Raw genomic sequence first — 22,854 nt, 5'->3', positions numbered from 1 at the left:
ATTCTCTCTCAGCGGCTGTGATTAACCTCAATGAAGTTGCTCTCCTAACTAAGCCTTGCCTATCATTCGTCTTTGTAAGTTTTTAGTAACTTTGTGTATTGAATTTGAAAGGAAAATGTGTGTTTTGTTTTTGGCGAACTTTTTAATGAAGCTAAACTGTTGAAGCGACTCACACGTGGAAAAATACGATTGTACAACGTTTTAAATGTATTCATTTGGTATATTTCAGTTACCACGATTTGAGAGATCAATAAATTGAAGAATTTACGCCTTGCGTTTGGAGTGTTTCTTTTTGGGTTTGCTGGAATAGCGTCACTGACACTCGCACCATCAAACAGAGGAAGGGGTAAGTGCTGCCGCGCCAAGCCACTTCTGGCTGCATTTTCGACACATGAAAAATAACGAATACGTACTACTGTATGACGGAAAATTTTAGTGGTTTTGTAACTGCCACGTTTTCATAGCATGGTAAACCGTGAAGGTAACCGGCACATGCCTACACCCGAACCCCCCCACCCCCCTTAAAAGTTTCTCCTCGGATCTACACGATTCACGTAGGTCATCCTTTTTTACTTCAAAACGGCGAATTTCGCCGAAAGGTGAGAGATTTTCATGCCTGAACGTTAAATTTGCTTTTATGTCCTCTGATTGCCTGCCTTTATTTGTCGGGGTGCTTTGTTAGGTTTTACCTTCTACAGATGTTATCACATGACTACTCGACCTCATAGCAAACACAGACAGCTAAAGGGCAGCCTGTGTTTGCTATGTCATCTCGCTGTTTGTGTCTTGATAAAGCATCGCTTATAAGCTATATTCTTTTTATGTTTTAGATACAGGAGCATTATGTAGCACGCTGTGTTGTTTATAATTCGTTTGTTTGCATTTATAGTGAAACGTTGTTGTGGTGTTGCGTTTTAACTCCATTACCCAGCGTGCAATGTGATTACCCATGGAGCCATTGGATGGTATATACAAGGACGGGCACTCCGCACTTTGTGACTGGTCGAGTGAAAACAATTTTTCATGAAATGTTTACGCATAATTTTCATACCTCGTCTGCTTTGTTAGAATAAGACAAAACAGTTGTTACATTATTGCATTGCTGCAAGTGATCACAGTATGTAATATCTTTCGTATGATGAATGTTTTTTCGTAATATGAAGCGAAAAAGCTTCGAAAAACTTTTGGGGAAATTAATTTTTCTTGTACCGAAGCTTTCTTATCTCGATGTACCACTGTACTTGCATAATCAGATGACAATGTGACGTCACATTGCTTTCAAATCTGCTCGGTTGAAGACAGGACAGACATGCAACAGTGTTAGTCACTGACAAAAAGCATAGATGAAAATCAGTTCACACTCTCATTTTGTTATATCTTATTATTGTGGGGATGCTTTGCAAAGCCATATACAATACAATACAAACAATATATTCTTTGTTTCCCCCCATCTATTTTTTGGCATGCTACACAGTCCATGCGTTTTTACAGATCCTCACCAATCCAACTTTAATTCACGAGAAACAGGCCCTCTTTCGATTTCACCCCTAAAGTTCAGAGTTGTGGCAAAGATGCACGTTTTTTGACAACAACAAAAAAAGCCAATTTCCATGGCAAACACATAAAAAGTTTAACATTTCAAAATGTATCTTGTCCTATATGTTCGCTTTACATAATTTACACATGAAACAATTTGAGGAAATCAAGGTGCACAAAAGTTGCATACAGGTTTTTTGCCCGAAATGCACAGTTCCATCAAAATCTGACATAAAAATCCCTATTTATTTCCAAAGGCCCCAATTATTTCCTATGGGAAAAATGACCCAATAACAACAGGAAGTGTCCTGAAAAAGCCCCAAAATCTATAGATTTATACCAAGAAAGACCTTAAAAATAATGCAAGAACCCCTTCATGAAAAACGTGAAAAATCTTCAGAAAATCAGAAAACCGCAATAAAGTTGAAAAACCATGGAAAATTTGTAAAAATATAATGAAAGGTAAAAGCATCCTGCGAAAAAAAAAGCAAAATTTGTGGGAAGAAAAACAGCAAAACTGGAAGAACCGCAAAAAAACAAAAACTGCGAAAATACACAAATAAGTCAGCCAAAACCACAAAAAAAACTGAAAACCTTGAGTTTTTAGGCTTTTATAGGGCATTCATTGGCTGCTATTGACAGAGCTAAACATGCCCCAGTCTGAATGGCTTGGCGCCATCAATGCCAGCCAATAAGTTCACAAGGATGTAACCTAAAAAAGCCCCATAATAGATAGGAAGGGACTAAAAATCAACAGGAAATGACCCGTGAGAGACCGAGCAAGGCATCCAAACGCTATTTCTCTGGAAATTACCTTATAATTATTATTCATTTAAACTTCACACAAGCAAAAAGGGCCCCAAGATTGGACTCTTGATCTTAGATCTCACTGTGCTGCCCAGTTTAATTCAATTGTGGATGAATTTATGCGAGACCACACATCCTCTCACTGACTTCCCACAGCTTCTTTGCTGCAGCATCATCCTTGGCTTTAGAATAGAGGTTTCGCACAGTACAGTTGGAGAAGTAACGTCCACTGAGAGGTTCAATTCCCTCCTGCAGAGCGCAGTGCAGTGTGGTCTGGCATCCCTGGACGGTGTTTTTGAAGAAGAAGGTAGTGATGGGCTTCAAGAAGAAGTGCACCAATGAGCTAGCATTCCTGGCCAACTCAGAATTGATAGCTCCTACAGGGAGAAGACATGTATAAACTAAAGGAAAGAAACGTTTTAGTAGTTTAAACGTGTAGTAGTTTATGTAGTTTAGTTCGTGAAGCATACAGAGCTCTGGCAAACTGGATGACGACAGAAGAACTTATCCCGTAATTGGCTGATTGGTGGAGGGATTGACATCTCTTGTTAACACAGAACCAAAACAGGAACAACTAAAACAGGCCAAGAATTGATTTTTAAAATGATAAAATCTCGGCTTAACCATTGAGAACCGTGTCAGAAGTATTTGCAAAAAATATTTTTCTTTAATGCGTATTGAAATATTAGGGCTATTTAATAACTAATAGAAATGCAAATCTTATATATTGCTCCTCTGAAGGGAATTTGAGAACTTTTGTGGACAGGTGTGCTGTAAGTCTGCGCATTAGAAAGAAGGCGCTGGATATAGGAGTGAAATCTCATGACTCCTTTGCTCAAATAAGCTTTGAAGAGAGTACGACTTGTTGGTGCTGCATGTCCTTTACCTTAAAAAAGGAGAAACTGGTTTGCTTGGTGGAAAGTTAATTGGCAGTTAGTATGAGGAATTACAGTCAACCTATAGGGTAGAATATGTCAATTTGGCTGAGGAGATCTGGGCATCGCGATGGACACTTGGAGACTGTCTTCTACCTGATCAGTTGTACACTTTCACGGTGCCTGTACACTGGTATTGGCGCAAATCAGTCGACCAAATTACAAAACAGCGCGGCACATGTCAGGCTGGCAAAAAGATCCATTTGTGTTGCAATTTGCCTTGAAGCACACAGGCACAGTCTACAAAAACAGGGCTTGTTGTGTCTCATCTAGCAATGGTGTCATTAAAGGACAGACCACATTTCAGCTGACATTCCTGTAACTGATAGCATCTCAGCCAAAGCCCACAAGGGTATCTTATCGCCTACTTTGTCACTTTGACAATCCCAAACACAACTGGGTGAGGAATATAGTACTGTAATGTCGTATGCAGGACTACAAAACAAAACTTCAAAACAATTCATCACAAACAAACTAAATAGCAAATAATGAAACAAGTGGAACAGTAACTGAAGAAATAACAGAACCTGAACTTTTAATGTTATTTTTTTTAGTGCCGCAGTGCATGCTGAGAAAATGGGGTACTACTTGCAACAATTAAAGGGGGAAAAGTGTCATTGCATGTAATCAACTTTCGTATATATAATTTTAAGTTTTATAAAGTAAATATTGTCTATAAAAGTTGAGAAGCCATAAAACAAACAACAAAATATTAATTAAATGAAAAAAAAAATTTTTTTTATAATGGGTCAAAATTAGTTTTCGAACAGATCATGTGACTAGCACCTTACACTGTCATTTGCTTGGCTTAGCCAAAACCACCCGAGTACAAATAGGCAAGATGGATATACATAATTTTTTCAAACCTAAGCTTTCAAAAGCGACAACAACTACTGAGCAAGAACCAAGGATTGAAAATGTGGACTATGAAATGCCACAGAGCACCGCCAAAATGGTGAGCGGAGTTTCAATTTGCCCCACTAAAGACACTAACTGCAAAACAGAGCCATCACTGGTGTCATGCCAATGCAGTTACCCCCATCAAAAATTGCATCCCCTGGCCGGGGGAGCGCACATACACGCACGCACGCACGCACGCACGCACGCACGCATACACACACACACACACACACACACACACACACACACACAAGTTATGAGTTACAGTGGGGCAAATAAGTATTTAGTCAACCACTAATTGTGCAAGTTCTTCCACTTGAAAATATTAAAGAGGCCTGTAATTGTCAAATGGGTAAACTTCAACCATGAGAGACAGAATGTGGAGAGAAAAAAAAAAAAGAAAAAAAAAAGAAAATCACATTGTTTGATTTTTAAAGAATTTATTCGCAAATCATGGTGGAAAAACAATACCTAAAGTTCATCTTAATAGCCAAACGTTTTCTGTAACTCTTCACAAGCTTTTCACACACCGTTGCTGGTATTTTGGCCCATTCCTCCATGCAGATCTCCTCTAGAGCAGTGATGTTTTGGGGCTGTCGTTGGGCAACATGGACTTTCAACTTCCTCCACAGATTTTCGATGGGGCTGAGATCAGGAGACTGGCTCGGCCACTCCAGGACCTTGAAATGCTTGTTACGAAGCCACTCCTTTGTTGCCCTGGCTGTGTGTTTGGGATCATTGTCATGCTGAAAGACCCAACCACATCTTATCTTCAATGCCCTTGCTGATGGAAGGAGATTTTCACTCAAAATCCCTCGATACATGGCCCCATTCATTCTTTTCTTTACACAGATCAGTCGCCCTGGTCCCTCTGTAGAAAAACAGCCCCAAAGCATGATGTTTCCACCCCCATGCTTCACAGTGGGTATGGTGTTCTTCGGCTGCAATTCAGTATTTTTTCTCCTCCAGACACGAGAACCTGTGTTTCTACCAAAAAGTTCTATTTTGGTTTCATTTGACCATAACACATTCTCCCAGTCCTCTTCTGGATCATCCAAATGCTCTCGGGCCTGGAAATGTACTGGCATCAGTAGGGGGACACGTCTGGCAGTGCAGGATTTGAGTCCCTGGCGGCGCATTGTGTTACTGATAGTAGCCTTTGTTACTGTGGTCCCAGCTCTCTGTAGGTCATTCACCAGGTCCCCCCGTGTGGTTCTGGGATTGTTGCTCACCGTTCTTGTTATCATTTTGACACCACGGGGTGAGATCTTGCATGGAGCCCCAGATCGTGGGAGATTATCAGTGGTCTTGTATGTCTTCCATTTTCTAATAATTGCTCCCATAGTTGATTTCTTCACACCAAGCGTTTTACATATTGCAGATTCAGTCTTCCCAGCCTGGTGCATGTCTACAATTTTGTCTCTGGTGTCCTTCGACAACTCTTTGGTCTTGGCCATAGTAAAGTTTGGAGTGTGACTGACTTAGACTGTGGACAGGTGTCTTTTAAACTGATAATGAGTTAAAACAGGTGCCAGTAATACAGGTAACGAGTGGAGCCTCGTTAGACCTCGTTAGAACAAGTCAGACCTCTTTGACAGCCAGAAATCTGGCTTGTGTGTAGGTGACCAAATAAGGGATGTCCCGATCCAGGTTTTTGCACTTTCGATCTTATACTGATATTGTTTTGCAATTCCGATCCGATACCGATACTGGCCAATACCAATACCGACCTATCTGAGCATGTGTTAAAGTTTAAAGTTATTTAGCCTCCTTACTTAGTTGTCGGACTCATGTTGAAAAGGGTTTTAGTACTCGATAACAACTAGCCAGCTGAATTAGGTGAGTTTGAATAACACACAACGGTTCGTAACACGAAACTGACCTGTTTATTAGGTGGCAAACACAAAACATTATAAAAAACAAACAGAAATGGCATAGTGAGTCAGTAAAACGTGCAAATAATATTGTAAACTGTCTTAAAAAAGCAAAACACACAAACAACCTCAGTGGAAAATCCCACAAACCCCCCCAAGCTATTAGATGCTTTCAATGTTTCGTGCACTAGTTACAATAATTGTATAAAAAGCCTCTCAGGTTTAAATAAACGACTATTCTAGTATCAAGTTAACATTTTAAAACAGTAAATAAAATACTCAAGTCCCCATTCTGTATCAGCAGCTTTAAACTACATTCAATTCATTTAATGTTGCGAATCAACTGTTAAAGTTGTTAAAATTGCTCCCGTTATTCTATAATTTCCCTTCTGTCTACTTTCGACATGTGAAAGTTTTAAAATGTTTAGAAGATAGATTCAAGTCAAGATTTTGCCCATTTAGGAGTATTTTAGATAAAAAGTTAATTAGGTTCACTTGGAAGGTTCACAACAGCCTACTAGGGAAGTCTTCTGCTTTAAGATGGCGGCTGTTTACCAACGCATCTAGTTTTCAATACTTCAATGTTGCTAACGCAGTCAAGTCTGTCGTTTTGCATCTAGTTCTATATACATATGATATCTATCATCTCCAGTGAAAAGACTTGGACATAGTTTGTAGCGGCTGTCAGCAGCAGTCAGGTATTCTTGTGTTTTTTATCCAGCGGCATGAGTTGAGCTAAAGCCGTGAGTTGAGCATTGGCATTACCCGGGTCTATGACAAGCATGATGTTTACTCTCGGGACGCAATGCGGTCAGTTTCTCATTGCGTCCCGAAGACCGCGCTGTCTATTACGTCCGCTTTACTTGACATATTTCAATAATCGGAATTTGGATGTTTGTGAATCGTTCTCAAATCTTCCACGGCCGAATCGCTCAAGGATGTAATGACGGCTGGGCATGTTGTACCGTGGTTCTAAGTGTTGGATGGTGCGTCTTTACTCACGAGAGATAACGGCTCGTCATCCAGAATGAATTCTTCGGCAATGACTCTTGTTATTCTTTGGGACTGTCGAGTGCCAGTTTGTCACGCATAGCAAAAGTTTCTGCCAGTGTTAGTTGCGTAGGACGTTTCTTTTTGTCTTCGGTTTTCTTAACATACTTCTTATATTGTTTGTGGTGGTATTTCACTAAATGCTTGATTAGGCTGGTTGTATTAAAACTTCTTACAGCTTTACCACCACGCTTGACTTTATTGTGGCATATGTTGCACTCTGCCTCTTCGTCTTTGTCGTCCTTTAAGGTGAAATGATCCCACACAGCTGACATTTTTACCGATAAAGTCTCTCGGTAAATTGGGAGACGGTAATGTAAATGTAGTGTGTTGAAGGTGTGCCGTAAAATGCGGACCGGATTTTAGGGAAACCGAAGCAAAAACGAACGGATTATGTAAATCGGTGCACTGGAAAACCCGGACTGGGATAAAAAAAAAAAAAACTGGATCGGAAGTCTGGATCGGAATTTTTCCGTGTTGGCCGATCCGATACCGATGCGCATTTTTTTTGCCTATATCGGCGTCCGATCCTATCCAAATATCGGATCGGGACATCTCTAGACCAAATACTTATTTTCCACTCTAATTTGGAAATAATTTTTTAAAAAATAAAACAATGCGATTTTCTGTTTTATTTTTTCCACATTGTCTCTCGTGGTTGAGGTTTACCCATGTTGACAATTACAGGCCTCTCTTATCTTTTCAAGTAGGAGAACTGGCACAATTGGTGGTTGACTAAATACTAATTTGCCCCAAGTATGTCGACCTAAACAATTAATTCAAGCCAGAAAAGAACCACAGTTACATATTTCAGACATCGACGTTTATTATGCTGGAGCAACTCCATACAGGACTTCAATTACAGTAATAACTCATAGTTCGTCCTAAGAGTAAAACAGTTCAATTTTGCCTTTTTACGTTTAGTACATATGTTACGTTATATGACAGAAAATATATTTTTTTATGGCTGGGCCATGTTGTAAAACCTCGTAGGTAACTACATCATCAAAACACGGAAATCAAGCAAATCATTGCACTGCAGTGGCTCCGCCCAGGGGATACAATTTTTGATGGGGGTAACTACATTGGCACCACACCGGCGGGCGTACTATACTCAATGGATAATAACGATCTGGGTGAAAAGTATAGCATTCCTAAGCAGCCTGATTTAGAATTCCCCTCAAGAATGATGGGGAAGAAAAAACGCTCATTTTCAACTTATTATTATAAATATTCTTGTATGTTAATTTAATTGCTGGCATTGCGTTTCGGAGTTATCACCATGTCTAGCCCCCCCCTGCCCCAAAAGTCAAAGTCCACCTATGCTTGCAACGCTACACTATGTTGCATGACAACAGGGTTGAAATCTACAGTGTTCTTCATAGAAAGTTTGGAAATCATTAGGATTTTTGCCTTTGAAGCAACACTAAGGAACTTTCAGTCTTGGTCGATCTTAGCGGCGTGGGTGGACAAAAGTGGTGGTGTTTTGCCCTCAGGAACACTGCATTTCCCATGAGGACCAGCGCACAGTGTTGTGAAATCCTGATCTCCCAGTTGCCTGTAGTTGGATTGAACAACATTTCTGTTTCCAGCGACTGTATGAAAGATGAATAGTGATGAGGTAATGAATCCAGTTTTGGCTAAACAATATAATATGACGATGTTGAAAATAAGAAACGTTTGATTTTTTATTGTATTCCCCCATCGGCCCGACTGATTTGCTGAGGAGATCGGGTGAAAGGGCGGGGTAGTCACGCCAGCGAATGAAAGTCGGGCCAATGTTTATTCTTGAGTGTCCTTTTATCCTGGTAGCCTCACATTTTCCTTCTTTTTTTTTTTTTTGTCTCCTCAGGCAAAACTTTCGTCTCTTTTGTTGCTCTGCCATCTTTGCAGAATTCAAGCAAAAGCGTTCGCATCGACTTCCGTCTTTATAACAAATAGGGAAATGGGGAAGTGACATATGCCGTGAAGCAGTCAGCACATATGTAGTTTTTTTGTGTGGCAGGGTTCCTGCCACCCTCCTCAATGTAAATTAGTGGCAGTGAAAGCGATACGGACCCCCTCAGGCCATAACAAAGGTGTCATTCAACTAGTTTTCAGTCAACATATCACAAATGTTATGAAAATATTTTATAAAGGTTGAAAAAGTAGACAAAAGTACTAAGGGCCAAATGAAGCTTTCTGAACCAATGAAGCTTTGCGGCCCATTGGTTCAAAGTTTCATGGTGATCCATTTGCTCTATGGCTCCTTCAAGTGGCCTTGAAGCCAAAGAGGTCAACAATGTTGAGAATTCTACGGCAATTTTCTTCGGGAGGTGATGTGAATGTGCATGTGTTAGTATACGAACAAAATACAATAAGTGGTATAAGGATAGATGAGAAATGTTCTCCGTTATACAGTCTGTAATTACAATGTATACATTGCAATTTAGGAATCATAACATTTAATTCCTACTTTACAATTTGTAGATTACGTTGCAAGTTCTTACCCGATCTCACAACTAACCTGGATGGAGGCAGTAGCAGGTGACTTTGGTTCCTTGCAGTCTCTTGGCCAACTCGTGGTTGAAGAGGACGTTGCACAGCTTACTGTCAGAGTAGATCTGAAGAGTTTCCGAGAACGAAGACCCCAGTCCCAGTGCGTTGTGCTTGCTTAGGCAGTCAAAGTTGATGTTTCCAAAATTATGTGCCATGGATGACACAGTAACCACTCTACTTGGTTCGCACTCTTTCAGGCGGTCCAGCAAAAGGTTGGTTAAGAGGAAGTGTCCAATGTGATTGACACCAAACATCAAGCCGAGACCATCCTCTGTTCGACCCTGCATATAAACTCCTGGGACAAAAAGAGAAGCGCAGTCAATTTACTCCAATTGGATGTCTACTCTCATGCTCTTAATGTCAGCTCATAAATCCTGGCAGGGAGAGCAGAACACTCCAGAAAGGTTTTCCATTGTTGTACTTAAAATGGTCAGAGGTACCCAAACGTTTTCATACCATTTTAAGATACAAGCATGCTACAAGAGGGAGAAAAACAGAAGCAAAAGAAATGTGAAACCAAGAATAGATTATTTAACATTCATTCTAAACTCTAATGTTGCGTTCGCACCGTTGTTCTGCCAAAATGTGCTACATCGGCAAAACATGCTATATGAGGCGAATTTGACACCCAAAGTACTACCGTGCGCTCTCAACTTGTTTTGTTTAGATGCATTCAGGCAGAACGTAATAAAAAAATGACTTATGAAAATACTTAAATGTAGTTATATCATATAAGGACAGTTTAAATACGCTACGTGACTAATGTGGGCAACGGTTTTAAAGCTACCAAAAAAAAAAAAACCACAATGGTGAAAAGTATGAGAGGGAAATACACACAAAAAGCATTTTTAAGGCAATGAAAAAGTAAAAAAAAAAAAAAAAAATAGTGAGTACTCGCCGCTTTTAACCAATGTGCGCATGCGTGCGGCTGCTTGGGCAAGCACACTGAGCATTGTGTACGACGCAGAATTGCTGAACACTGGTCGCGATTTGTCGCGCTATATCGTCACTCTGCTACGCCCGTTGCTAAATGCTGTTTTGTGTTCTGAACGAATCCGACCCTTTAACTATGTTGCCTGAATCACGGCAGCCGAACCGCCGGACCCCGCTGGCGCAGGTCCAACGTCCCGGGCCGGCGAAACTCCCACAACCCGGCCAAAAGGGCAAATACCGCGCGTTCACCTTAGTCTTAACCCCTTGTACTGACTCCATTTTGAAAGCTGGAAAAAGGCTTCGAAACACAAGTTGACAATTTATTCAGGTCCACAGCGATCAAACAGCAAGGCAAAACAGCAACAGTCCCAGACGAGGAGGCAGACTGGAAAAATGACAACGATTAGTTAAGCATTCAGCCTTTTAAAGGCTCTGGTGAGGCTGGTCGTGGTCCGGAAGAAGGGTCTGTTTGACCGTTGTTTAGTATAATCTTCTATCGCAGTCTGGGCTGTTTAGTTCGTGCATCACAGTTGCTTAGTCGCCGTTACTGGGGCAACCGCAGTGGGAGATTTTGCCCACATCAGCGTCAAAGGGGCGGTTGGAGTCTTATCAGTCGTGTTATCAGTTGGATATCAGGCATTCTCTGGTGTTCCTTGCGTTGGGACAGAATGTCCCGCCATTTGTTCTGGACTGTCCTGAAGAGCTGATTGTGGGATTTGGTGTTGCAGACGTGGGCTTGTAGATGCCTTGCCTATTACCTGGTTGTCAGCGTCCATCTTGCTCAGTCAGCTGCATGACGCACGCATTGGGCTTCCGTGGTCAGAAGGCGTCATGTATCTCTTATGCCCTATGTCAAATATATTGTGCTTGTTTTCCTTAAACTATGATATAAATGCTATCTATTTTATATATGGTGTTTTAGAGTAATACAAACAGTTGAACTGTAAATACGAGAAAAGATACGTTTGATGTCGCAGGCTCTTGGTTCAAGAGGAATAAACGAGAACTTTTGCTTTGTATCCAGTTCAACCAGACATACAGAACGACCAAAGATACCGATCGTGAGGATTGCTGGCAGCTTTGGTTGCCCTTTATGTGTGCAGTAAACTTGCAAGTTGAGAGGAGGCATGGCCAAACAGACTATCAGATCATTAACACCAACTCTCAATACAATGCAATACAGTACAATCTGTCTCATTGTAAAATGTAAAACAAAAAAGTGCACACAAAAAAACCTCAAGTCATAAAAACTATCAAATGCATCACAATATCCTTGGGCCAAGAACCACCATAACTTACTAACTTGGCACAATCACATGCACAATACTGAATGGTCTTATGAAAGGAAGTCTCTCCATCTCCATGCAAGTTTTTCTAGAGCTCAGACAAGCATGAAGTACTTGCCTGACACTTCTTACATAAATTGTAATTGATAATGTCCTCCAGAAATTTCGAAATTGACCTTTTGCATACTCTGCCTCCTAAACGGCCATCGACCAATCATACGTCCTGGAGATCATTTTTAAGTGAGCATGTCTGACAAACTCTCAGATGCCCCATTGTCCAATTGATTGATTTAGTGGCCAACTGCCATGAGACTTCACTGAAGAAGATGAAAAGGATCAACAGTCGGAGAACATGGAAATTGGGGAAGCGATTCCCTTATGGACTATCTATATCAGACACGGGGTACCGCAAGAGTATATCAGTCGAATGCAGTTCTTTTCCTTCCGAAAGCTGAATAAATAACTGGATTCCAATGGATTAAACGATCGGGACATAGAGTGTCACCCGCTGCTAAATGTCTCCAAAATAAACAAGCATAAAGAAGGTATGATAAAGCTAACGCTGTAGGCTAACTAGCAAGCTGCCTTACCTAAAACACTTTAGTTGAAGCAAGAACATTCATAAAACTGGATATCAAAGTTGTACAATTATTGAATATCTATCGATTAGGGATCTACCGAAAGCAAAATTCTTATCCCAAACCGAATATTGGAAACATTGGCCGGAAAACCGAAAGGCCGAATAAACCACATAAACCCTTCAATTTTTATTTCATTTGTTACAAAAAGTATTTTATCTCATTATTTCCATATTGATGCCCTTTCACTTGGCCTTTTTCAAACATCTTCCAAAATGTTCTATGACCCCTGCGGCTCGAGAAATTCTGTTTTAAATGTGTAGATTCTGAAACCCCTTGGTAGGGTGGTCTCCGGCGGCAGTGACCATTTTGTGGCAAACTCCTATTGCAGAAGTACCGGCGTTATTGTAGCATTCTGTTCAGTGGACGTCACAGCGGATGAAACTTTGACATATGCGCTTTCTTGGAAGTTTAGGACACTCGAAAAGTGGGTCTCACGCCTCCAGTCACTAAGCCAAATGAGATCTCGATGTACGTTTTTGTGGAACAAAAACCCATTCCATTCTTGCCGAAACTAGAAAAGCTCTTTACAAGGCTATTACGATCTCTCGTACTCCTTAAAAATAACATTCGCTGTTTTCCTGTGCAACAAGCGTAAATGACTGAGAGCCAGTGGAGCAGGCAGAGTCCTAGTAGCGACAAAGCCGAGCAAAGTCGCTTCCGGTTGGATTAAACGGCAATTGGCAGAGGGGGTGTAAAAGTCCCCACCGTGAGTCATCACCTTATCGTGGTGGAGGGGTTTGCGTGTCTCAATGATCCTAGGAGCTATGTTGTCTGGGGCTTTAAGCCCCTGGTAGGGTCACCCATGGCAAACAGGTCCTAGGTGAGAGGCCAGACAAAGTATGGCTCAAAAAGACCCCTTATGATGAGCAACATTAATGAACCCCAGTTTCCCTTGCCCGGACGTGGGTTACCGGGGCCCCCCTCTGGAGCCAGGCCTGGAGGTGGGGCTCGAAGGCAAGCGTCTGGTGGCCGGGCCTGTCCCCATGGGGCCCGGCCGGGCTCAGCCCGAAAAGGCAACGTGGGTTCCCCTTCCCATGGGCTCACCACCTGTGGGAGGGGCCAAAGGGGTCGGGTGCGTAGGGAGTTGGGCGGCAGCCAAAGGCGGGGGCCTTGGCGGTCCGACCCCCAGCTGCTGAAGCTAACTCTTGGGACATGGAATGTCACCTCTCTGGCAGGGAAGGAGCCTGAGCTGGTGTGTGAGGCAGAGAAGTTCCGACTAGATATAGTCGGACTCTCCTCCACACACAGCTTGGGTTCTGGTACCAATCCTCTCGAGAGGGGTTGGACTCTCTTCCACTCTGGAGTTGCCCATGGTGAGAGGCGCCGGGCGGGTGTGGGCATACATATTGCCCCCCGGCTTGGCGCCTGTACATTGGGGTTTACCCCGGTAGACGAGAGGGTAGCCTCCCTCCGCCTTCGGGTGGGGGGACGGGTTCTAACTGCAGCAGTTCAGAATACCCACCCTTTTTGGAGTCCTTGGAGGGTGTGCTAGAGAGCGCCCCCTCTGGGGACTCCCTCGTTCTACTGGGCGACTTCAACGCTCACGTGGGCAATGACAGTGAGACCTGGAGGGGCGTGATTGGGAGGAACGGCCCCCCCGATCAGAACCCGAGTGGTGTTCTGTTATTGGACTTCTGTGCTCGTCACAGTTTGTCTGTAACGAACACCATGTTCAAACATAGGGGTGTCCATATGTGCACTTGGCACCAGGACACCCTAGGCCGCAGTTCGATGATCGACTTCGTAATCGTGTCATCGGACTTGCGGCCGCATGTTTTGGACACTCGGGGGAAGAGAGGGGCAGAGCTGTCAACTGATCACCACCTGGTGGTGTGTTTGCTCCGATGGCGGGGGAAGATGCTGGCCAGACCTGGCAGGCCCAAACGTATTGTGAGGGTCTGCTGGGAACGTCTGGCAGAATCCCCTGTCAGAAAGAGTTTCAACACCCACCTCCGGCAGAACTTCTCCCTTGTCCCGGGGGAGGTGGGGGACATTGAGTCCGAGTGGGCCATGTTCCGCACCTCCATTGTTGAGGCGGCCGATCAGAGCTGTGGCCGTAAGGTGGTTGGTGCCTGTCATGGCGGCAATCCCCGAACCCGCTGGTGGACACCAGCGGTAAGGGATGCCGTCAAGCTGAAGAAGGAGGCCTATCGGGCCTTTTTGGCCTGTGGGACTCCGGAGGCAGCTGACAGGTACCGGCTGGCCAAGCGGACTGCGGCTTCGGCGGTCGCGGAGGCAAAAACCCGGACATGGGAGGAGTTCGGCGAGGCCATGGAAAACGACTTCCGGACGGCTTCGAGGAAATTCTGGTCCACCATCCGGCGCCTGAGGAGGGGAAAGCAGTGCACCATTAACACTGTGTATAGTGAAGATGGTGTACTGCTGACCTCGACTCGGGACGTCGTGAGCCGGTGGGGAGAATACTTCGAGGCCCTCCTCAATTCCACCGACACACCTTCCTTTGAGGAAGCAGAGTCTGGGGACTCCGTGGTGGGCTCTTCGATCTCTGGGGTTGAAGTCACTGAGGCGGTTGGAAAGCTCCTCGGTGGCAAGGCTCCGGGGGTAGATGAGATCCGCCCGGAGTTCCTGAAGGCTCTGGATGTTGTACAGGTGTCGTGGCTGACACGTCTCTACAACATCGCGTGGACATTGGGGACAGTGCCTCTGGATTGGCAGACCGGGGTGGTGGTCCCCCTTTTTAAGAAGGGGGACCGGAGGGTGTGTTCCAATTATAGAGGGATCACACTCCTCAGCCTCCCTGGTAAAGTCTATTCAGGGGTGCTGGAGAAGAGAGTCCGCCAAGAAGTCGAATCTCGGATTCAGGAGGAGCAGTGTGGTTTTCGTCCCGGCCGTGGAACAGTGGACCAGCTCTACACCCTCGGCAGGGTCCTCGAGGGTGCATGGGAGTTCGCCCGATCAGTCTACATGTGTTTTGTGGATCTGGAGAAGGCGTTCGACCGTGTGCCTCGGGGAGTCCTGTGGGGGGTGCTCCGGGAGTACGGGGTATCGAGCCCCTTGGTAAGGGCTGTTCGGTCCCTCTACGACCGGTGTCAGAGTTTGGTCCGCATTGCCAGCAGTAAGTCGAATTCGTTCCCAGTGAGGGTTGGACTCCGCCAAGGCTGCCCTTTGTCACCGATTTTGTTCATAATTTTTATGGACAGAATTTTTAGGCGCAGCCGAAGCGTTGAGGGGGTCCGGTTTGGTGACCTCAGCATTGAATCTCTGCTTTTTGCAGATGATTTAGTGCTGTTGGCTTCATTAAGCAGTGACCTCCAACTCTCACTGGAGCGGTTCGCAGCTGAGTGTGAAGCGGTTGGGATGAAGATCAGCACTTCCAAATCTGAGACCATGGTCCTCAGTCGGAAAAGGATGGAGTGCCCTCTCCGGGTCGGGGATGAGATCCTGCCCCAAGTGGAGGAGTTCAAGTATCTTGGGGTCTTGTTCACGAGTGACGGTAGGAGGGAGCGGGAGATCGACAGGCGAATCGGTGCGGCGTCTGCAGTAATGCGGACTCTGCACCGTTCCGTAGTGGTGAAGAAGGAGCTGAGCCGAAAGGCAAAGCTCTCGATTTACCAGTCGATCTACGTTCCCACCCTCACCTATGGTCACGAGCTTTGGGTCGTGACCGAAAGAAAAAGATCCTGGATACAAGCGGCCGAAATGAGTTTCCTCCGTAGGGTGTCCGGGCTCTCCCTTAGAGATAGGGTGAGAAGCTCGGTCATCCGGGAGGGACTCGGCGTCGAGCCGCTACTCCTCCGCGTAGAGAAGAGCCAGCTGAGGTGGCTCGGGCATCTGGTTTGGATGCCTCCCGGACGCCTCCCTGGAGAGGTGTTCCGGGCATGTCCCACCGGCGGGAGGCCCCGGGGACGACCCAGGACACGCTGAAGAGACTATGTCTCTCGGCTGGCCTGGGAATGCCTTGGGATCCCGCCGGAGGAGCTGGTTGAAGTGGCTGGGGAAAGGGAAGTCTGGGCTTCCCTGTTAAAGCTGCTGCCCCCGCGACCCGACCCCGGAACAAGCGGAAGATAATGGATGGATGGATGGATGGATGGTGTAAAAGTCGTAAAAAAAATGTAACAGTAAGAGAATGTGGTCGTGAATAAAATTATTGTGCTAATCCACGCAAGTGCACATGTATGCATTTAAATACTACTGTACTCGTACACTGCTCGCTTGATTAAACTCCAAGCTACCCATGCACAGGCTCAAATGCACTGTACTCGATGTGACGCGGGACATCAAAGGAAAGCAACTTCAGAACGAGTGTGTAGTAGAGATGAAGCACATTTATTTTCCTTCATTTAATATTTATGTATTTCTTTGATACCTCAAAATACTTCCATTGATACCTCAAAATACTTACAAACTGCAGACAAGTTGGCTGTGAGCTGGTAGTGTTGCTTCTCGCTGTGTTTTGATTGTGGCATCCCAAGAGGACTACGGTTCTTCACACGATTCTGTGGTAAACTTTCAGCCTTTTAACCGAAAATGAAATTTTCATTACTCAAACTGGGCCTGTTTCCCAAACAGTTCAGACAGCTGATGCTGTTTGGCGTTGCCATGTGGATCAATTGTAGGGAACAATTGTTTCTACAAGTGAAAAATTTGAAGTCACTGTTGAACATCATTATCCTGCATGTGACAGATGACCGCCTGCTAGACTGGATATACAGTGTGTCACAAAAGTGAGTACACCCCTCACATTTCTGCAGATGTTTAGGCATATCTTTTCATGGCACAACACTGACAAAATGACACTTTGACACAATGAAAAGTAGTCTGTGTGCAGCTTATATAACAGAGTTTATTTATTTTCCCCTCAAAACAACTCAAAATATAGCCATTAATATCTAAACCCCTGGCAACAAAAGTCTGTACACCCCTTAGAAACTACATCCCTAAATTTCCAAATTGAGTACTGCTTGTCATTTTCCCTCCAAAATATGACTCGTTCGTGTTACTAGGTCCAAGTGTGCATACGGAGCAGGTGTTTTCCCATTTGTAGTGCAGCTCTCACACTGGTCACTGAAAGTTCCAACATAGCACCACATGGCAAAGAACTCTCCGAGGATCTTAAAAGACGTATTGTTGCGTTACATAAAGATGGCAAAAGCTACAAGAAGATTGCCAACACCCTGAAACTGAGCTGCAGCACAGTGGCTAAGATCATCCAGTGTTTTAAAAGAGCAGGGTCCACTCAGAACAGGCCTTGGGTTGGTGGTCCAAAGAAGTTGAGCGCATGTGCTGACCGTCACATCCAAATGCTTTCTTTGAAAGATCATCGCAGGAGTGCTGGCAGAATTGCTGCAGAGATTGAAGAGGTGGGGGGTCAGCCTGTTAGTCCTCAGACCATACTCGCACTCTACATCAAATTGGTGTGCATGGCTGTCACCCCAGGAAGAAGCCTCTTCTGAAGACGGTACACAAGAAAGCCCGCAAACAGTTTGCTGAAGACATGTCAACAAAGCACATGGATTACTGGAACCATGTCCAATGGTCTGATGAGACGAAGATTATTTGGTTTATATAGATTTATTTGGTTCCGATGGTCTCAAGCATGTGTGGTAGTGACCAGGTGAGGACTACAAAGATAAGTGTGTCATGCCTACAGTCAAGCATGGGTGTGGGAACGTCATGGTCTGGGGCTGCATGAGTGCTGCAGGTGTTGGAGAGTTACATTCCATTGAGGGAAACATGAACTCCAACATGTACTGTGAAATACTGCAGCAGAGCATGATCCCCTTCCTCCAGAAACTGGGTCGCAGGGCAGTGTTCCAGCATGAAAAGGACCCCAAACACACCTCGAAGATGACCACTGCTTTACTGAAGAGGTTGAGGGCAAAGGTGATGGACTGGCCAAGCATGTCTCCAGACTTGAACCTAATCGAACATCTTTGGGATATCCTCAAGCGGAAGGTCGAGGTGCGCAGTCTCAAATGTCCGGCAGCGCCAACACGTCGTCATGGAGGAGTGGAAGAGCATTCCAGTGGCAACATGTAACCTCTGGTCAACTCCATGCCAAGTAGAGTAAGGGTGGGTCTGGATATTAGTGGTGGCCACACAAAATGTTAACAGTTGACATGTTGTACTGTATGTTAATATTGACAACTTTTTTCTAAGGGGTGTACTCACTTTTGTTGCCAGGGGTTTAGATATTAATGGCTAATATTTTGAGTTATTTTGAGGGGGAAATTAATAAATTATTATATAAGCTGCACACAGACTACTTTTCATGGTGTCAAAGTGTCATTTTGTCAGTGTTGTCCCATGAAAATATATACCTAAATACCTGCAAAAAATGCGAGGGGTGTACTCACTTTTGTGATAACTAATAAGTAAGATGGGAAAAGCAGGAGGTTCTTTTGTGTTTATTTTTGGGGCATGTAGGGGGGGAGGAGATGTAACATATTTATGTCACACTGCTGTTGCCGTAGTTGTGCCCTCGCTTTGGGTGTATTATGCAATTCCTGTGGGTGTGGTATTATGTTAGAAAGACAGCAAAGTGATGATTCGTGTGGACATATGATGAGAAGCACACTGAATAAAGAAGTGCTGTTCCACTCAACTCTTGGCCTTACATGTACTTAGATTGAGGAAGTACATAACCACATCTCTAATATCCATCTTACAAGAATGTCATCACTATAGCGTCTGTGGGGCTATAAGTATAGCTGTTGTACTAGCTAAAGCTAGTTAACTTTGTGTCTTCGTTCTATGAGTGCGCTAACATTAAAGCGATGCTTCCCTTTTTAAGTAAACATAGCATCCTAATAAGCACCTTGAACTTTTTTTTTTATTTCTCATGTAACATTTTGTGAACTTCGTATCCCAACCCTTTGCTTTGCTCTAAGTGTTGAACCAATATGCTTTGTCCTTTATAGCTTTCTACATATTTTCAGAATGTGAATATAACCCTCAGCTGCATATTGTAAAGCCTTTTGCCTCAATCTGGAGGATGTTAAACTGGTATTGTTGCAAAATAAATCACTTAAAACACTCGCGCGCACACATCTGGAGTCACAAAGTTTATCAGCTTACCAAGCGTAACTAAGGGAGCTTTTGTGAAAGGTCAATTCCCTGTGGCCTTTTCCAGAACAGAAGCTAGCCATAGTGCTGTCTCTGGGGTTTGTTCTTCAAACACTTAGCTTCTTTGTGGTCGGTTATGCTTCATCAGCTGAGAGGCCTCACACAAAAGAGACATGGGTGCTTATTTTCTTCATGCCTAATATATTTTTAAACAGATGAATACAAACATGATAAGGACAAAAAGATTGTTAATGAAGCAACCAAATTCTTTTCCAGTAATATTTCAGTGTTGCCCTTTTCTCAATCATAAATGCATGTACACATTTAAGTCCCTAATCATTTTTTTATCAAATAGAGTGGCGTTTATATGGAGGCAAACATATAGCATACAGTTTAAACTCTACATTCAAAAAGGTCAAAGATTGGAGAAGAATTATTTTCCCAGTTACCATGCTCGAGAAAATAAATATTAGTTTTGTGTCCAACTAAACAGGTTCAGGCTTTACACTACCGGTAAGTAAATTTCTGAGTGAATTGAGACAAAAGTTGATCTTTTTTTTTTACCTCAGGTGCCGGGGCTGTAGAATGGTAGAATGAATGCACTTAAATACTGAAACTGTTGCTCCATCGGAGTTTGGCACACTCGCTTTGTAGTTGTTAAAGGAGCTAGTGACATGTAGGGGGCCGTTTACAGGGTGACTTTCTGAGAATACGTCACATTTCATGTTTGCATTTACATGGTTCTGTATCCATTCGAATGAGGTCGCAATTCCGCGTGAAAACGATGTAGTATTCAAACCAGGACCTAGGGGGCAGTGCAGTTTTACAATGCGATAGCCAATGATCCACTTCCTTGACAACAACCTCCTCAGCCCAGAAGACAACATACACGCCCACTCAAAGCAATGGCGTCCACACAGTTTTTGCTTTTGCTCCAAAAGGCACAGAAATGTGAACATGAAATATATTTAAATAAAATGATTATAAAAACAATACATTGAAACATTCCGCCATGTTTGCTGTTTTGAATGTTTAGTATAGGGTTGCCAACAGTCCCCGGATTGGGCGGCACAACCCAGAATCCAAGATGTCCCGGGCAATCTGGGACTGTTGGCAACCATAGTTTAGTAGCAGCGACTGCGCATGCCCAGAGTGATGTGTGCGAGTGCTGACGTCATTGGAGTAAGGGCGTTCGATTTCCATTTATTTGTATATGGTTGTGGAGCAAGCCCCGCAATCTAATCGTTCCACTTTGGAGGCTGGAATCAAAAGTTTGCATCTTCGTCTTACATTTTCGCCATTATCGTGTAAAGGCGAGGCCATTACGCAACACAATCGTTGCGTGTTGGTGTCGCAACGTCACCATGTAAATGCCTAAAATTGGTGGCCAAACATGGGACTGCAACCAGAATCAAAATATTAGAATAGCACAACATTTGGGCTGCCAGACAACAACTTTGCAATTTACTTTTTGGTGAGATTGCGCCTAGTCTGCATTGTGTATCACATATGGTTACCATACTATAGTTGCATTTTTTAAGTTTGTCCAAATTCCTTCCCTGGATGATAAATTTACTTATCACTTCTTCATTATCTTCATTTCCTTACCCAACATGTGGAATGGAATAGAATAGAATAGAATAGAATAGAATAGAATAGAATAGAATAGAATAGAATAGAATACTTCATCGCCATTGTATGGAGTACAACGAGATTTAAAGGTTCGCCATAAAGTGCACCATATAGAACAAAAGTACAATAAGGCTAGATAAAGGACTGCGACCATATTACTTAGTGACAGTGGTGGAATGCAATGAAGTAAACATACTGTACGTATGTACAGTTTTTTTGTATCTGTACTTGAGTACAAATATATAAAGTGGTACTTTTTACTTTATCTGTATTTACTCCACTACTTTGCAAATTGTCGCCTGCTTTACACCTTAATTTTTTTTCTTTTTCTTTTCCTTCATTGTGAATTGATAGTTTTCGTCTTCATGCCTCCGGTGCAATCGATAAGCCCCGGGCAACTATACCGTAACTGAGCACGAGAGGCAGCAACACGAGTGCAAGCAAAATTATGCACATGAACAAGATATTGACCAATAAAAACCACCACACTCTTGTACAGTAGGTGGCGGTATGCACCTGATAGTTTACATGCATTCCGCCATTAAGCTAAATTTTGGAGTATTTGAGCTTGTTCAGCGTCTGCTTACAGTGCCGTTTGTTTTATCCATTCTGCACAGTTTTAAATAAACCCGAGCAGTCAATGAATTTTCTGGCTCTCTCTTTGAAAATCCTGACTCAGATCTCTGTATGTATGTATGTATGTATATCAAAATATGTACACACGCGCACACATATATACAGTGTTGTTAATCTTACTTTAAAAAAAGTAATTACTTTTAGTTACAAATTACTTCTCCCATAAAGTAATTGAGTTAGTAACTCAGTTACCTGAATGTAAGAGTAATTAGTTACTTGGCAAAGTAACTGGTGGTACCTTTCATGTTTTTTTTTCATTCATTCAAAAAACAACAAAAAAACATAGTAACCCTTGCAATGTTTGGAAGTCATTTAATGTTGTGAATATACCATTAAAGTTGTTAAAATTGCTCCTGTAATTGTTATTAGTTCCCTTCTGTCTATTTAAAGATAGATTTTAATTAAAAAGTTACTTAGGTTCGCTAGGAAGGTTCTCTACAACAGAGCATTCCTGAGAAGTCTACTGCTTTAAGATGGCGGTTGTTTACTAACGCCGGTGAGTCTATCATTTCGCATCTAGTTCTCTATACATGTGCTAACGCCGCCGTGTCTGTCATTTCGCATCTAGTTCTATACACATGTGATATCTACCGTAGCATCATGTGGGAGTAGTTTGTAGGCTATCGGCTACAGTCAGGTATTATTGGAGCCAGCTAGCATCGCGTTTGCAACGGCGTCACAACTCCCTTCCTTCCTTCCCACTCCCGTTCTGCTCTCTCGTCTCCTTGAGTCTGTGTCTCTCAGACTTTTCTTGGGTTATTCAACCAGCGTAGTAACGCATAGTAACGCACGCCTCTGCATCCTCAGTAATGGTAACGGCGTTGCCAAGATGAGAAAAGTAATTAATTAGATTACACTCTACTGAACAAAATAATGCCATTAGTAACACCGTTATACTCTAACGCCGTTATTAACCACACACTTACATTACATTTTTGCATCGGGGGGAAATACTTTTACTTTTTACTTAAAGTAAAACTTTAAAGCAAGTACTTTTGTACTTTTACTTGACTATTTTTTTTCTTAGATATATCTACTTTTAAATATTTTTTTCCATCTG

General features: G+C 43.3%; 1 protein-coding gene across 2 annotated transcripts in view; it reads right to left on the bottom strand.

Moving 5' to 3' along the window:
• Positions 1-524: 524 nt before the first annotated feature.
• Positions 525-22,854, bottom strand: part of LOC130917164 (dehydrogenase/reductase SDR family member 13-like) — a 46,043-nt gene continuing 23,713 nt past the window's right edge. For both annotated transcript variants that reach the window (XM_057838270.1, XM_057838271.1), the window contains exons 5-6: positions 9,609-9,935; positions 525-2,720 (exon numbers count right to left, since the gene is read on the bottom strand). In XM_057838270.1, the coding sequence (XP_057694253.1) occupies positions 2,461-2,720; positions 9,609-9,935 (587 nt within the window). In that variant the 3' untranslated portion in view covers positions 525-2,460. The remainder of the gene's footprint in view (positions 2,721-9,608; positions 9,936-22,854) is intronic.

Source organism: Corythoichthys intestinalis, chromosome 6 (assembly GCF_030265065.1).
Source record: "Corythoichthys intestinalis isolate RoL2023-P3 chromosome 6, ASM3026506v1, whole genome shotgun sequence".
NCBI lineage: Eukaryota > Metazoa > Chordata > Actinopteri > Syngnathiformes > Syngnathidae > Corythoichthys > Corythoichthys intestinalis.
The sequence above is the reverse complement of the archived record's forward strand: the minus strand, read 5'-3'. Positions and strand labels throughout refer to the sequence as shown.